Source organism: Pantherophis guttatus, chromosome 4, assembly GCF_059756535.1.
Source record: "Pantherophis guttatus breed Tessera chromosome 4, ASM5975653v1, whole genome shotgun sequence".
Taxonomy (NCBI): Eukaryota; Metazoa; Chordata; class Lepidosauria; order Squamata; family Colubridae; genus Pantherophis; species Pantherophis guttatus.
The window spans coordinates 135,446,671-135,464,948 of NC_142066.1; the positions used below are offsets into that span (position 1 = coordinate 135,446,671).

General features: G+C 34.6%; 1 protein-coding gene across 2 annotated transcripts in view; it reads left to right on the forward strand.

Annotated features, from left to right (window-relative positions):
- RUNDC3B (RUN domain containing 3B) overlaps positions 1-18,278 on the forward strand; it is a 65,258-nt gene that overhangs the window by 33,419 nt on the left and 13,561 nt on the right. Inside the window, exons 8-9 of one of the 2 annotated variants that reach the window (XM_034402456.3) lie at positions 1,199-1,356; positions 13,270-13,416. In XM_034402456.3, the coding sequence (XP_034258347.1) occupies positions 1,199-1,356; positions 13,270-13,416 (305 nt within the window). The remainder of the gene's footprint in view (positions 1-1,198; positions 1,357-13,269; positions 13,417-18,278) is intronic. The other variant, XM_034402457.3, reaches the window with a different exon arrangement.

An 18,278-nucleotide genomic window follows, 5' to 3' on the forward strand; every position in this document is an offset into this window, starting at 1 on the left:
TGAAGCTGAAATGCAGCCAGAAAGCCTTCTGGCAGAGAAAACCTCAATTGTTCTTTTTCTTCCATCTTTTTCTTTTTCTTTTTCAAATTCTATCTCTTGTTCCTAAAGCAAGAAAAAGCACAGCAAGCAAAACTTAGTGGTAATGTAGGAATTTCTCTCTTAGTAAAGTCTTTAATCATTGATAGCACAGATAAAAATTTATGCTCTATCTTTCAAATTTGTATTGCGCTTTCTGATATATGGAAGAGGCATGCATACAAGAAATGTGAAGCAGTTCAGTTTTTATTACATATATAGACAAAATGCAATATATATTTATATATATATATATATATATATATATATATATATATATATATATATATATATATATATATATATATATATATATATATATATATTCATCATTATTGATCACAATGCAACAATATTTAATGTCTTCCTAAAGTGATATTCTTTTTCTAGTTTATTAAAGATATTAAAAGTCTTGATTTAAGTTTTTATTACTGAGTTTGCTTCACTTTTTTTACCCTCTAGTGAAACTTCTACTCTCAAAGACAGTTGGATTTGTTCTATAGGGACTGTTTCAATACTATAAACAATTTCCAAGGAGTAGTTGCAGATCTCTACTTTTCTGTTCTTTGGCATTTTTGAATCTCTGTCAGTAAGCTTGCTAATCAACCCATATAAAAGACTGGAAAGAGGGAATAATATTCTTACATAACATTTTAGATGGACATTTGTAAGTCATTCAGTTTTTCTCTCAGTTGTAAATGCTATTATTCCTATTTTCAGTTCTGCTTTAGTTTTCTGTAACTAATATTCTTGAGGTTCAACTGAGTGGAAATGTAAGCATTATTTTTTGAAATCTAAAAGCTGCCTGTTTGCACATTATTCTGGATGGCTTACACTTTACACAATGAGCAATCATCACCCTCTCCCAAATCCTAGAAGGACAGTCAGATTATCAATCCATCCATACTATACATTCTGGTTATCTAGACCTTTAAATAGACACAGAAACTATGTATGTAACTAGCAAATAACTTCAGTATCTACATTTAATATATAATCAGTGATATAGTCCATTTGAATTATTTTTTTCTTAGGTTATATATCATCCAGCCCTCGTATCAAATCAAATATGTTGTCAAAATACTTTTAAAACTAATAGTTCATGAAATACTTACGTTTCTAGGGTTATCTAGAAGAGCTAGTACGCCTCAGAGAGACTCAGCTGGCTGAATCCATCTCTCAGAAGAAGGCCTTGCAGCAGAAGATAGAAACTATGAATCTGGCTCATAAAATGGAAAAGGAACAACTTGAGTACATCATTGTGGAACTGCAGGATCAGCTGTGAGTTGGTTATGATACAGATGTTTTCTAAGTACACTCTTGACTAAGAGGTTTTTTTTGGTCTTTATACAGAAAAGTACAGTTAAAATGTTGAGAAGTATTAATGTTGCTCAGTTACTAAAATTAACTTTTTTCTTTACAAAAGGTAAAAAGGTTGTAAGTTGCATCCTAGTTTTTTAAACTCACCTTTTTTCCTAATGTTTAATTTTTAAATATTGTAAATATTATATAACATATTAAGAATCATCAATTCCAGTAAGCAGATACAACATTCAACTTTTGGTGCCATCTAATCAATTCAGCACCTAATTACTGTGTTAACCAAACTAACATCAATACACAAAATAGAAGCATTGGTATCTTTTCTACCTGAAATATTTGTCCCAAGGAATAACTAGATAATCTTTATTGCTTCAGTGAAATTATACAATTTAGTTTTGAAACTTTGAGAGTTCTAAGCACCAATCATTTCCCCTTCAGAAATTGTTAATTTATATTCTTTTGGGGGGAGAGTTATGCTGATGACAGAAAGTGACTTTTTTTCCTTTTTCATTACTTAAAAAACATTCTAGAATGTGTCCCAAATATGCTTTTAAGTCACCTGGACTTTGTTTTTTGCTTGAAAACATTTTGCTTCTCATCCAAAAAGCTTCTTTAGTTCTAGATTGAAAAAGCTTAGATGAGAAGCGAAACATTTTCAAAGGGAAAAAATCAAGAAAGTCCAGTTGCCTTTTGAAAAACACATTTAGGATAACTATGACCTGGAATGATGAGAATGATGAGGCTTTTTCAGAATTTTCACTAAATAATATCTTGGGATAAGAATGGACTGTTCTCTTTATCAGAAAATTTGCCAGTTTTCAAAGGAAAGTATGTAAAAAGGGAAACATAATTTAATACATTTTCTTTATAGTTTATGAAGAAAACTGGATGATTGAAACTATTTTAGCACTATTCTCAGTAAAACATGATGTGGTTTTTAATCCTGATGCTTAATTGCCGGAAATAATGAAGATATGACTGTTAGTTTTGAAAAATTAAGAGTGTAAAGATACCACATTATATACTCAGCAGTAAAGATTTGTTGACTTCATTTAGTTACTTAGTAAAGAATAAAACATACACATGATAATATAAATTAACATAAATTAACCCAAACTCTAAAGTTATAAAATAAAAATATTAATGTTAGAGTTTATCTGATGCTCACAGTAAAAAGGAATTAAGAAAGCTATTTTGCATCCCTCATTAGTCAGGATTATTTGTTTTCTTCTCTCACTCTTGGCTTGTACCCAAAATTTGCCCACCATTAATTATGTTTCTAGGTATGACCTATCAAGCAAAAAACTGACTTGTAATTCCTTTTGATTATAGTGTGGTGGATCTTAGAAATGAGATATTAAGAGAGTGTCATGCTACACATCTTTTAGAAAGATAAATTCCATTCATTCAACTTTCCAGAAGTCTTTTATATTATATTAGTATATTATACACTGCTCAAAAAAATAAAGGGAACACAAGCAGAAGACATCCGACATCTGAATGAATGAAATAGCCTTATTAAATACTTGTTAGTTACATACAGTAGTTTTGTGTTCCCTTTAGTTGTTTGAGCAGTGTATAAACTACTGTATGTAAAGAACGAAGTATTTAATAAAGCTATTTCATTCATTCAAATCTCGGATGTTTTCTGCTTCTGTTCCCTTTATTTTTTTGAGCAATATATATAAGTTATATATAATACAAATACAATACAAATACAATAAAATACAAATACAAAAACAATACTGTATTTATCCAGTAGAATCGCTGCAGTCAGTTTCCCTTTTCTAATTGGAAAATTGATATATTCAATAAACTGTAGATGACAAGGAAGAAGTTAAGCACATCATCAGTCTTGAATGCCTTTGTGCCATCAAGAAATTTAAGTCAGCCCATCTTGAATTCTGTGACTCTTATCTACCCCCAATTTGCTTTGACCATTAATAGTACAGATTTTTGTAGAGAACATTAGTACACAATAAACCTATATCCATTTGAATTGCCTGGACTCCTGATTTCCTGCATAAATAATAATAAATAATTGACATAAATAATCTGTTTGATTCAGAGTACTTTTGATTATATTTAAGTTACAGTAACTTCGACTTGATATCATGAAATATTATCCCTGGAGGTTTGAACTAACCTAATCCTGCAGGCTTTAAACAATCTTTTGAAATCTGTTTCTCTCCCACCCGCATTCTCGGGTCTAAGTTGGGATCTGTCTATCTGGTGTGCATTATGTTTCACTTAGAGCAGGGGTGTCAAACTTGATTTCATTGAGGGCCGCATGAGGGTTGTGTTTGACCTCAGAAGGCTGGGTTGTGTGTGTGTGGCTGGGGGTGGGGGTGGTCATGGTGGGTGTGGTTGGGGTGGGCGTTTGACACAGGCTCAATATGCATTTTCTCCCCTTTTCTTTTTTTTCACAGTTCTTTACTATAACCATTTCCTTCTATCAGATATTACTGGCAAACATTTATTACTTATTCTTCATACTCCATTAAAATTTTTATTTCTAAATTTATACCCTATTGTTTAATAGTAAATTGCTTTTCCAGGCAGAAAAGCTATTTATACTGTTGTATTTTTATTAGTCAACTAATAATAAAAATACAATATCATAAATAACAGGGTAATACAAGACCTAACAATTATAGATTATTGATTGTAGATTAAGTGGACCTACACTTAAAAAAGGGCTGTGCGGAGGCCCTACACGGCCCACTTTTGGCTGGCAGAGCGCTACTAGAGGCCAGGGAGGCCAGAAATGGGCCATGCAAGGGCTGCACGCAGCCACCCGCGGCCTGTTATTGGCTGACAGAGGCACAGCAGGCCAGCCCTTTGATATTTCCAGGCTGGCCCTGTGGGCCAGAGTTACATTCCTGACTTACAGTATGCTCTTCCCCCATTATATTTATTTTTGATCTGTTTTTATTATTATCTCTTTGTAATCTATATTCTACTCAATGTTTAATTGGTCAGCCTTTTAAATTAAATTATGAATAAATATAAATGAATAATCTGTTACCAGAATAAAGAAACAAACATATATACATATATACACATAATATTTCACAAAACCAAGATTTTTTTCCTAACGTGTCTCCATTTTTGATGAAGCACTCGGCACAATAATGGTCTTTACCAGTCTTTCAGACCTAAATATATAGTGCAGTAGGTTGCCTACACCTCATTCATGTATAGTACAGTGGCTACATATACTCAGGTGAGTGGAAATCCTAGCTACTAAATTATTCAGCTACTATGCAAATGTTTAGGTATACTGGTCAAATTATATGTTTCTGTTGGAGAAATCTTACAGTAGAGATTTCTAATTGGTGCTAGTGATATTTACTTACTTACTTACTTACTTACTTATTTATTTATTTATTTGACTGATTAATTGATTGATTGATTTTCCATTCATCTCAATCACAATGTTACTTTGGGTAGCTTATAATGTTAAAAAAGAATAAAACAATGCAACAATATACAGTATGTACAATAAGAATAAAACACTATAAAAATATAAATTACCAGCTATAACTAAAGCTAAAAGGTAGATGGAGAAGTAGGCTGAGTGGGAGAAAGGTGGGATCTGTAATTAATCTATCAACCACTTCCAGCATCATGTTCCCCCAGGACCCCAGGCCATCTGGAAGAACTAAGTCTTCAAGCTCTTCTGGAAAGGTGGGAGGGTGGGAGCTGATCTCACTCTGCGGGCAAAATGTTCCAAAGGGCAGAAGCAATGGCAGAGAAGGCTCTTTTTTCTGGACCCTGCCAACTGGAATTCCCTTCTGCATGCCCCTGCCATGGGAGGGGTGGGCCGATCCCAGTGGGATGAGATGGTTCCTCAAGTAACCTGGAGCCATGCCATGATCATCTTTAAAGTTAATAACATCTTGAATTGCCAGCAGCCAGTGCAGCTCATGAAACAGTAGTATCACATGAGTGACTCTAGCGGCCCCAAAAGCTGACTGTGCCACAGTATTCTGCAACAGCTGTAGCTTCTGAATGCTCTTCAAGGGTAGCCCCATGTAGAGCATGTTTAACAATCCAAACACGAAATGACATTAAAGATTATGAGTGACAAGGACAAAAGAAATTGATCACTCTGGGAACAGATTACCTTTCAAAGACTCTATTTTTATTCGTCTTTTGGGGCTTTGATAACTATCACTAGTGAATGAATTATGACCACTTGAATTATCATTTATCAATACCATACACTTTTTACATTTTCATATCTAAAGATACAAGGTCTGAATTATATTGTAGTCAGCAAATTCTAGGTTGGAAATTTAATCCTTAGGAGAGCATGAAGTGCCAGCACTGAAAAAAAAAAGAGAATATATTTAAAAATTATAATATTTTCCTAGGCAAGGTGTTTATTTAATGAATTTATATTGTTCCTCTATTCAACATATGATAGGACAGTGTAGATCACAATAAGTAGCAATAATTAAAAAATGCATAATAAAGCATAAATGTATAGTCCAAAATAACTACATATAAACACATATGTACTGGGTAGGGGGAACCCTCATCCAGTAGATTTTATTAATCCCATCCAAAGTTTGAAAAACAGGTGTAATGCTTTTTGAAAGGCAAGCGGAGTAAGGATCAACTGAATCTCAGAGAGGAAGCTTTTTTAAAGGATAGGAACAGCAACAGAAGAGACACATTTTCTTGGTCTTAGCAGTTCAAATTTGCCTAAATGAAGGAACCTTTAAACATACTAACCCTACCAGATCTTACTGGATAGGTAAAGGTAACTGGAAGTAGATCATCAGACCAATCCAGCCTGGTCCAGTACCATATCGTATATGTAAGAAATGACATTAAGGAGTTTCTTGCTTTGTTTTTTGTATCTCTCTATTTAATCTTAGTAGGAAATACAACATTACTTTTGTGACCTTCCTTGTGGCCTGCTCATTAGACACTCCATCAGGGATACCTTTTCCAGCCTATCTCATAGGAAGATGAAGTTTAAATTATTTTTTTGCTGGAAGTTATTAGGAGTTACTTAAAGATTGATATAACATTGCTTAGTTATATCATTCAAAAGCCTGTACTCAAAGTCCCTTCTTGTAGTTCCAGTAGCTCATTTAATATTGCTGGAATTTACTGTGTAGCTTTCTAGAACATGTAGCTGTTATTTATTGCATAACCCTACAAAAAGGATGCAAGTGTTCACAGCATACAGATGCTGTGTTCCTATATTATGGCACTCAAAGCATCTTTTGGAAAAAAAGTTCATACCACCCATTAAGTACCAAACAACTGTGAAATACATTGATCTGCAAGTACTAAAGGATATGTATCTATTTTACTGCCTGTCTTTAGTACCTCTGTTTCAGTTACCTCTCTGGTTTGCTCTGTGACAAATGAATTTTGGATCATATTGTATATGTTGTGCTGATTTCACAACATAAATTATGTGAAAAAGAAGTTAAATTAGTACTTACACATGACTGCTGATTTGAGGAATATGCTCTAAGTGTGATTTCAGGTATATCTGGCTAAATGAGGATATTAGGAAGTCCTATTTGTGCTCTGAGCCTGATAAAGAATGCTCACTGGAATAAAATATGCTGTTGTTCATTTTATAAATTGAGCTGAAAATGTTGGATTGTGCTATACTGAATCAAGAGGTTGTTGGTTACAAAAGTGGTTCCTTAAGACAGCTGCTGTAGTTTCTTATCTGTTGAAGCTGTGGTGAATTGTATAAGATCTTTCTGTGTCCTGTGAGCACCAATTTGTGTGTGACACAGGGAGGGAGGGAGGGAGGGAGAGAGAGGAGAGAAGAGAGCGAGAGAGAGATTTAGTATATGACATTAACAGAAGTTATGCAATCACTGATATACAAATTTAATTTAAATAAAGCATATGTATACTGTAGATGTTTTAAATCAATATTTATATTTCAATAATTATATAGATTCAAAAATTCAATATTTAAGGAAGCTAACCATCTAATTGCTTTGATGTGGTTGCAATGAGATCATCCCAGGTGCCTTGAAATTTCCTGAAGAGATATTCTTGAATTATATTGTATGTGTTATAGTTAGTACAGTCACATTGCAGATTCTTGCCATTCCCCACTTAAAGAGCTTTGCTTTAGTTCTGTCCTGTCCTGATTCTATTCAGATAGCTTCATGTTTAGGGGGCGACTGCATTCCTGAAAGAGTTTTGTTGGATCTGTTTGGTGCTGGTTATTAAAAGTCGCCCATCTTAAACATCATTCTTCATCTAGATTATGGTATGTTATCCAATGTATATGAGAGCACTAGCACTAGCAACAGCATTTAGATTTATATAGCTTCACAGTGCTTTACAGCCCTCTCTAAGCAGTTTACAGAGTCAGCATATTACCCCCAACAAACTGGGTCCTCATTTTAGCAACCTCGGAAGGATGGATGGCAGAGTCAACCATGAGTTGGTGAGAATCGAACTGCCAAACTGCTGCAATCAGCAGTCAACAAAATTAGCTTACTGATTTAACTGAGTTAAAGATCATGATTTTAATGGTGCATATGAATGGGTTTAAGCATAATACCTACTGGACTGCATTTCTGCAAATGCAACAAACAATTCTGGTGAATTCAGGGGCTCTCCGGTGAATTGGAGGATTCTCTGAAGCAGTAGGTTAGGCAGGCTGCAAAGCAAAGAGGAAAAGACATCTACTAAAACAAAGAATCTTCCGTTGAAAAAATATCTTTGGATTAAAGTATCTGGCACAAACATTTTTTACTTAAATATCAGCACAGATTGTATTAATAACAGGTGAATAGAATTAAATTCTATTCACCTGTTATGCATCTAAAAAGGCTGATTGAATCCAGTTACAGTCAGTATATATTTAATTCCTACTGATTTGGCACCAAAATAAATTAAATCAAAAGAATGAAGAGGTGGAGTTTTAAGCAGCCAAAACCTTATCCCATATTTTTATAAAAGCATCATGTTAGTACTACTACCACTGTGTTTCCCCGAAAGTAAGACCCTGTCTTATATTTTTGAACACCGAAATAAGCACTTGGCCTTATTTTTGGGGAGGTCTTATTATTTTGGGGCATGTGGAGTAAGATGGGGCTCTTCTTGCTGTCTTACCTGATTTCCAGCTCCGTCTCCCTAACCCTAACCAGAGGAAATGGCAGGGACCAGGTGTGCATGCGTTTAAATATTTTCGGGGGGGGGGTTATTTTCGGGGGGGGGTTATTTTGGGGGATATTTTAGCCCATGTGCTCAAAAGCCTGATTGGGCTTATTATCTGGGGAGGTCTTATTTTCGGGGAAACATGGTACTACTACTAGTAGTACCCTGTTTCCTCCCCAAATAAGACATCCCCTGATAATAAGTCCAATCGGGCTTTTGAGAGGATGGCAATAAGGCAAGCACTTATTTCAGGGTTCAAAAAAATATAAGGCAGGGTCTTATTTTCAGGGAAACACAGTAGTATTATTACTATACATAGTACTATATTCATATAACTAATTCCTTTCACACTGATTCTGTGCCATATATCTTATCTGAAGATTTAATTAATACTTAACAAGAGAAGCAAAACTTTATTGTTGGATTTCTCAAACAGATTCTGCATCCTAAATAGTCTGTAATATGTCTCATCAATGAATTTTAATTGATGTAGCTTAAGTATTGAAAAATATGAAGGCTAGACTGCTTTTCAGAGTAAATCAGAATTGTCTCTCAACCAGAATTTCAGGTATTTGGCATTGTGGACCCTGTATTATATGAGGCAGCTCTGTTAGCATATTTTATTCTGTATTAGCTTGTAAGATTCATGGTTAAATTAATATGTGTATATATTATTTTGCATATCTGTTATAGACATTCTGAAGAAATATGTGAAATACTATGTATTTTGAAACATCCTGGTGGAGCAGAACCCTGCAGATTCTGCAAACAGAGTTCAGATGATAGTACCATCTATCTTGTTTTTAGCTTGCTTTCTGGAAAACGGATGTTTTGTGATTGAGGCGTAATAAATGCCAACATAACAACAACTCAAAAATCTTAATTTTGCTAATCTTAATTATTTCTTGTTAGTATTTTTTTTTACATTAGTTGAGCATAAATTATTTAAGATTTAAAGTTATCATCATTAGCTTTGGATTTTGTTGTCATAGTAGATTTGTAAAATCATATAATCTCATTTAATTCTGAATCCAATCATAACTTTCTCTATCGCTTTTATCACATGATCGCATCCATGCTTCATTTTAAAAAATGCCAGCACATGGGACATTAGAATAGATTTAAATTTGCAGTAGTGACGAATATCTGTAGCTTTGATGTAGCATGAGGGTGAAGGTTTGCTGTCTGAGGTTGTGGGTTGGTTTCCGAACGTTTCATTATCAGGCTAGGTAATATTTTCAGTGGAGTTTAGGGGATGTCAATGTCCGTTTTCTTCTATTTATAAATGTTACAGTGTGGGTATATCAAGTGAAGCTTCTTAAGCTCTGACTAGATGGTGGGGAATGGAAAGATTTATATTCCTTATAGACAGCTGGTCATTTGCATTCTTTTAGAGAGTTGTTGAGTCTACTTGGAGGTTTGTTTGTGTCCTGAGGGTCATCTGAGTAATGAAAATGTGTGTGGAGCCTTTTTGGAACTGCTGAAAGGACTGTGTTGTGGAGCTGTGTTTTCTGCAGGATGTTTTCTGCACCTTTGGGATAACCATGACCTGGATGACTGAGAATCTCTGTAGACATTTAGCTATGCACTTTGGGATGAACTCCCTCAAATGGTGCGGGAGTATGAATGGATTTCCAGAAAAAAATACAGAATACTAGAACTCTTTGCAGTTCAGTTTGAGATAGAGATAACACAGACACAGGTGACAAACGTGTGTGTGTGTGTGTGTGTGTGTGTGTTTAAAATGTATATCTCTTAAGTAGAGTTTCTCCTTGCTCTTCATGACAACACTCCTGTTGTCATGGAAGGTTAGAATGGTTAGACTGAGAATGAATCATTGAGTTTCTGTAACTGAGAGTGGACTTCCCATATTTTTTGCCCATCCTTCGTCACTACATTATACTGATTCCTGATAAGTATTGCTTAAACTTGGTTTGTACTTGTTTGTTATAGAAAAAATATAGGTACAAAATGCTGTTTATATAATAAATGATAATTACCAAATTTGAACAAACAAGCTATAATTAAATTGGAGTTGCATATTCTAAAGGCAAACTGATGATGTCCCAAACACATGTTTAAACACACTGATCTCTTCTGGCAAAATAAGCATACAGCTCATAATTTTTAAAAACTAAACACCCATCGTACATGTACCTCAAATACATACAAAAAAGCAATCTGGGTAGTATGCAGACACTATTTCAGGATTTTGATTTCTTTCAGGAAAAAGCAGCAAAAATGCAGCTGTTAACCACTAGTATCTTACCTAAAATATTTTTGTGATGCAATCTTGGAAATTGTCACAGCCCACAAAAATTAAACTGAAGGCTACCTTATCAATAATGGTTTGCACACCACTCCAGTACAGCAACTAAATTGTCCAAAGTGATTCCTTGTCACATTTCCTTTTATTAAATTCTGAGAAAGGTTGACTGATTGACTAATTTTAAATTCTGCTTTGTACTTGAATAAACTTTTAAAGGTGATTTGGAACAAAAATACAAAATTAAAAACAACAAAATCAGCATCAGCTAATGATGAAAAACCATCATGATAAGTTCTATTTTTTATGACTTTTCTAAATATTGGAAGAGAGGGAAGGAGTTGGACCTCTCTAGGAAGAGCATTTCATAACCTGACAGTTATATAAAAGGACTCTTCTCCCATGTACCACACAGGTTTTGGTAACAGAGGGCATCTTCAAAATGGTCTTTTCTACAGATCTAAGTCATTGGACAGATTTAGAAAAAGAGAGGTGATTTCTCAGCAACCAAACCATGAGTTTTTGAGAGGTTTACAAATCAGCACCAGCATCTTAGTTGGGCCAGTAGGCAGCTGGCAACCTGTGTAAACCTTTCGGCATCAAAGTATCTTGTACTGGATAGCAGTTTACTTGCACCATTTTATACTATTTGTAATCTGTAGTCTGTGATTTTTCACGAAGACTGGATGCCTATTCTACATAGAACATTGTAAGAACACCTGTACATGAAATTATAATTTCATAATATAATATAATATAATATAAATTGTAATTATAATTATAAATTATAATAACATTTTCAAATGTATTAGGCAGAAAGAAAATGATAGACATAATCTGAATTTATTTAAGGAGCTAATAGTTTATATAACTTTAAAAGAAAAAAGTATGAAATATTTTGAAATTGGGAATTGCTCAGCTGTTTCATACAAACAAAATGCTAAGAGCTCCTTTAGATGCAAAAGTTCTTCAGTGTACTGATTTCGACATTTTCCCCAGAATTAGAAATTGGACATTTGAATGTTTCAAGAGATTGAAAACTATTTCAGTCATTACTTGAGAGAAAAATAATTTGGTTTGTGATTACATAGATAAAAAATACTTAGTGATTATGATGTAACTGATATTTAATGAGGCCATCATAATATATGAAGTTGATCTGGAACATTTATTTATATCCAAAACTAACTGGATTTTTTTTTTTACACTTGTTGCACTCTTCCCTTTTCCTTCTTATTGGGGAGATAGTCCCAGAGTGACAGCCTGGCAAATAACCGTGATCAGCAGAAAGACTGCGTATCAGTAACTTGAATTCTACTATTGTTATCTCCTCCATAAATCCGCAAACTCAGATTTCCTCAGCATGCTGTGTTTGTGTTAGTTTGCTTGCTTTAGGGACTTTCTAACACTATCTACTAACATGAAATTAGAAGACAGCTAACACACCACATGGGCTCACATCCATGACATTTGAAATTTCAACAGATCTGAGTCGTCAAGGTGGTGATCACAACTCATTCCATAGAGAGGGATATGTGAAGGAGATTACCCAATAGGAGAATTCATAGTACGGTACTGGTAAGTAATAAAGCTGTGGTTGTACTATTAGTTATAAACACTCTAAATCTTTCCCAAGTGACAGCCTTTATTGAGACTCATACTGAGGTTTGATATTTCTGACTAAAAGTGACAGTCATGAGATTGGGAAAAATTATTTGTACCATAGGGTTGTTTCTTGCTATTTTAGATTTTGTGACATATAGCTCAATTTCAATTTTTCATAGAATTGAAAGTATGATGTATGTGTTTATGTATGTATATAATGCATATATACACATACAGCTCCCAAAATATTTAAACTTTTTTTTCAAATTTGTTACTTCTGCCATAATTACCCATATAGAAACCCTGTATGTCTTAATTTTGCTGCAGCAATTATTTGTATGCAGCATTTATATCCTGCAATTATCCCACCTCCAATTTGAAATAAATATGAATAGGTACTTCATTACTTCACATCAGCTTTGAAGTTGTTTTGAATGTTCTGTTCTTGATTCAGAGATAACTCTTAGGTTTTTTTGGAGGGGAAGGAGAGAAACAGGAGGCTCTTCTATAAATTAGCACTTAGATTAGCAATCTTAATGTATACTGGTAGTTTGCTTAGGATCAAATGTGATAAACTATGTAAGCAGTTTTAATTTATTGTGTTTATTTCCATATTTGTAATTGACTGATCATCTATTCTTGTAGAATACAATAAAAACATCCCATACTGTAGTGTCATATAAATTCAATTTTGTTCTTCAAGAGTCAAATTTTGATTGAGAAATCTCTTGAGAGAAAATGCTTTAGTATGGTAGCAGGAAAACCTTTCAAGAACAGCCTATTTTCTTCCTTTATTTTAAGATATTACTTTTAATGGCATGAAATTCACTATGTGTTTACAGAACTGTGCTAAAGAATAATGATTTAAGATCAAGACAAGAATTAACTACCCATCTCACCAATCAGTGGCCTTCCCCAGGAGTTCTGGATGTTAATGCTGTTGCCTTGGATACGCTGCTTTATGGAAAGCAAAATAAGCAATGGGATGAGTAAGTTGATATATTTGTGCAGTGCTCCTAAAATCCCAGAAATCTCATTCACTTTCATCCACGCGCATATCTCATCCATCAGAATTTTAGATCTCAACAGACAACCAAAAGCTGCTGAATGCCTAATTATTAAAACAGAGCAGAAATACTTGTGATAAATATTTCATTACCTTAAAACACATTTAGACTGCTATAATACAAATAGTTTATATCGTATCCAATATACAATTTTTACACTGTTGTGTGTGCACAAAGTGATTTACTATTAATGTAAACCACTTCCTGTGTAAGTAGGTTGTTTTTGTTAATTTTGATTGTCCATGCAAATTGTTCAGGAAATTTATTATCTGCTACATTGGAAAGATGGGAAGCAAAACTAACATTCAAATTATTTTGACATTGCATAATTTTTGAGAGCACTGCATGTGACAATGGCTGTCCTTGAGAAATATATCAAACCTGTGCAAGCATAATGGAAGGCTTGCAAGTTGTTCAGATACTGCCTATCCTGTGTTTTTTCTTATGTGAATCTTTTTCCTTTTCCAATCTTGGCTTTACTAACCATTATTAGAAACATACTGAATCAAATATAATGCTTAAGAATTGTAGAGAGATTGCCCAACTCATAAGAAAGATTCCTATACTTTGTTCAGCATTAAGGTTTTGGCAGGCTTTAAATTTTACATCAGATTTGCACAGTGGTGGGATTCTGCCGGTTCTAGGCGGTTCGGCCGAACCGTTTGTTAAATTGCTGGCTCGCCCCGCCCCTTGCCCTGCCCCTCCGCACCACTATTTATTGCCAATAAATAGTGGTGGGGGAGGGGTGGGTGAGCCAGCAATTTAACAAACGGTTCGGTGTTTTTTTGTAATTTTATTGACCCGCGGAGTTTCAGCATAGGCTAATTAGCCCGTTGATTAGATTGGCCTCCCGACTCTCAGCTGATTTGCTCTCAGCTGTTTTGCTCAGGGCTCTGCTGCTTGCTTGCAAAGAGTGTTGCAGATTTTTTTCCCCCTACCTATGCTGAAAAACGAAACTGAAAGTAAAGCAGGCTGTTGGCTTTGCTGTTGCTGCAACATTGGAAAATTAGGCAGGCAGATTTCTTTTCTTCTCAAAAAAGGTAGGTGCAAACAATGGGAAGTTTAGGGAAAAAGAGGAGAGTTCAAGATTTTAAAACACAAAAGAAAAAAAGCTCTATTTAACTAGGGAATTGTAATAATTGAGATACTATTAATTGTATATTGTATTGAAAGCAGAAATGGTTGTGGTTTGGAGGAATATATGGGGGAAATTATTTGGTTTATTATTATTGGTAAATATAATTAATTGATTTGTAAGAAATTGGATTGCATGGAAATAATTGGAATATTCATGTTCATATTGATTAATATACAAAAAAGATAGTTATATAACTAACTATATATATACAATTATATATATAATTGATTTATATTAAAATGTTGAATTTATATTAAATGTAAACTGTAATATTACATAATTAACCAATGTGAGGATGGATATAAAAATAGATAACAATGGGAAGGGGTATAATATAGAATAGAAGGGAAAAATTGAATTTGATTAAGATTAGAGATGAGGATGAAGGGTAATATTGGTTTTTTTTAAAAAATAGATAAGGAATAAATATGGCAAAAAGGAAATATAGAAATTGTAAATTTAATTGAAATGACTAAACACTGTTTAAATTTGTGAACCGGCCAAATACTCTGTTCAAAGAAAATAAATTGTATGTTTGTATGTGTGTTTCTAATTATTGCTATTTATTCATATTTGTTCTCTTTTATTCTTTAAAGTTTAACAAGTCATTCTTTATCTTAATATCTTTATATTTATTTGGGGTTGCTTTTCTTCCATTTTATCTTTTTTACTGTACAGCAATCTTTCTCCTCAAATCTACTACCTCTCTTTTTTCTTTCCTTCTTACTTTTTTCTCCCCCCGCTTCTCCTCCTCCCTACTTCCTCTTCCTTTCACCTTCTCCTCCTCTCTTCCTCCCTCTCTTACCCTCACTCCTACTCTAATTTCCCTTCCCTTCCTTCCTCCCTTCTCTTCCTTCCCTCTCTCTCCTTCTTTCTTCCATCTCTTTTTCCTTCCTTCATCCCTCTCTATTGCTGTATCCTTTTGTGCATATGGATTACTCAGAGGGCTGAAAAAGTTATTTTTGACTGGTCCTCACACTTTTAACCACTTCTCGAACTTACCACTGTCCTCACATTTTACGTTTTTTGCCCTATCTTGTCACCATGGTGAAGAGAAGCAGTTGTGAAATGAGTGACACGGTTGTTAAGAATGCTACAATGGGCATAAGGGTGAGGACCAGTCAAAAGTGCGAAGACCTGTCAGAAATGACTTTTTTCAGCCCTCTGGGTAGTCCTTTTGTGCATATGGACTACTCAGAGGGCTGAAAAAGTTATTTTTGACTGGTCCTCGCACTTTTGACCAGTCCTCGAACTTACAACTGTCCTCACATTTTGCGCCCTATCTTGTCACTGTGGTGAAAACAAGTAGTGGTGAAATGACTGACACAGTTGTTAAGAATGCTGCAACGGGCATAAATGTGAGCAAGGTCATAAGTGCGAGGACTGGTCAAAAATGTGAGGACCAGTCAGAAATTACTTTTTCAGCCCTTTGAATCGTCCCTATGTGCATATGGACTAGACAGAAGGCTGAAAAAGTTATTTTTGACCGGTCCTCGCACTTTTGACCAGTCCTTGAACTTATGACTGTCCTCACATTTTACGTTTTACACCCTATCTTGTCATCATGGTGAAGAGAAGTAGTGGTGAAATGACTGACACGGTTGTTAAGAATACCACAACGGGCATAAATGTGAGGATGGTCATAAGTGCGAGGACCAGTCAGAAATGACTTTTTTCAGCCCTCTGAGTAGTCCCTATGCACATAGCCACGCCCACCCAGTCACATGACCAGCTAGCCATGCCCACCCAGTCACATGACCACCAAGCCACACACCCCCAACTAAGCCATGCCCACAGAACCGGTTGTTAAAAAAATTGAATCCCACCACTGGATTTGCATTGTTTTTCATTTCAAAATTTAAAAACTGCATGTTAGCTCAATCTGACAAGGTGGTAAGGTATAATTAAGCATATTGTAGTATATTGTGCATCGGAGAATACTGGTATTTGATTAATTGACCAATAGTTCAACTTTGGAACAAATATTTATAGTACGCTAAAATCTTCAATTAGAGTTTCTAAAATTGTTGGAACAAAAATTATTTGGGGTGATATATATATGGTACACTGAAGTAATTAAGATCATTTAAATATGCTCATAGGAGTATTGCTTTTTAATTTTGGGTACAAATTCCCATTAGGATATTATTGATTGTTTAACATGAGGTTGTTTATTATTAATGCATACGCTATCAAGATGAGTATTTTATTTTTAGTAACAAAAAGTGTACCAAAACTGTAGTAGTATACAGTTATTCTATCTCAACCATAGTTTAGAGTTTGTTGTTACTTGTTTTCCATGAGTTCTTTGGAAGAAATATAGATTTCCTCATCAATAAATTGCAGTTCAACCATTACTGCTTACCATTTTTTGCTGGATGATATGAAAGTGTGGACACATAATTTTTTTAAGACACACATTTAAAGATAGTTTTAAATAATATTAGCAAACTATTTATGCATATATGTTTTGGGAGATTCTCAACATTTTCTTGAAACTTAGGAATTCTATTTTGATTTGGTTAGTATGTAAGAAAGTAAGAGAAATCCTTATCAATAAGGCCCAAAGTCTCTCTATATCAGTTTCTTGCATTGCAATGTTGAAGATTACATGCATCCAGAAAACCTCGAAACAGGACATGTGGGTGGTAGTTCACCTTTTATTTTACTTGTCACAATTTAGAATTATTTTGGAAATAATAAATAATATACAGTTATTCATAATTAATAATCATTGATAGATCTATCCTCCATTAATGTGTTTAATTTTATTTAAATAATTTAGATTAGTCATCTAGTAGCTCTGAATTTCATAGACAACCATATTTTGATAATATATAAGAACTTCATTTGTTTTTCTCAGATTTATAGAACTCTGAAACTATGTTGGCATAAGTAAAGGGTTAATAATTAAGTGGAATTATTAACCCTCTTCATATGCCAACATAGTTTCAGAGTTGATATTGGTCATGAATGGAAGTTATAATAATTGCGAATAATTGCGAAGTTGTGTCCAACCCATCGCGACTCCATGGATAACGTTCCTCCAGGCCTTCTTTTCTCTACCATCCCCTGGAGTCCATTTAAGATCACGCCTATTGCTTCAATGACTCTATCTAGCCACCTCATTCTCTGTTGTCCCCTTCTTTTGCCCTCAGTCTTTCCCAGCATTAGGCTCTTCTCCAGTGAGTCCTTCCTTCTCATTAGGTGGCCAAAGTATTTGAGTTTCATCTTTAGGATCTGGCCTTCTAAAGAGCAGTCAGGGTTGATCTCCTCTAGGACTGACCAGTTTGATTGCCTTGTAGTCCAAGGGACTCGCAGGAGTCTTCTCCAGAACCATAGTTTAAAGGTCTCAATTCTTTGGCGCTCAGCCTTTCTTATGATCCAACTTTCACAGCCATATATTGCAACTGCGAAAACCATAGCCTTGACTATACGCACTTTTGTTGGCAGGGTGATGTCTCTGCTTTTTAGTATGCTGTCTAAATTTGCCGTAGCGTTCCTCCCAGGAACAAACATCTTTTAATTTCTTGCCTGCAGTCCACATTTGTGGTGATCTTGGAGCCCAGGAAAATAAAATCTGTCACTACCTCCATTTCTTCCTCATCTATTTGCCAGGAATTGAGAGGGCCGGATGCCATGATCT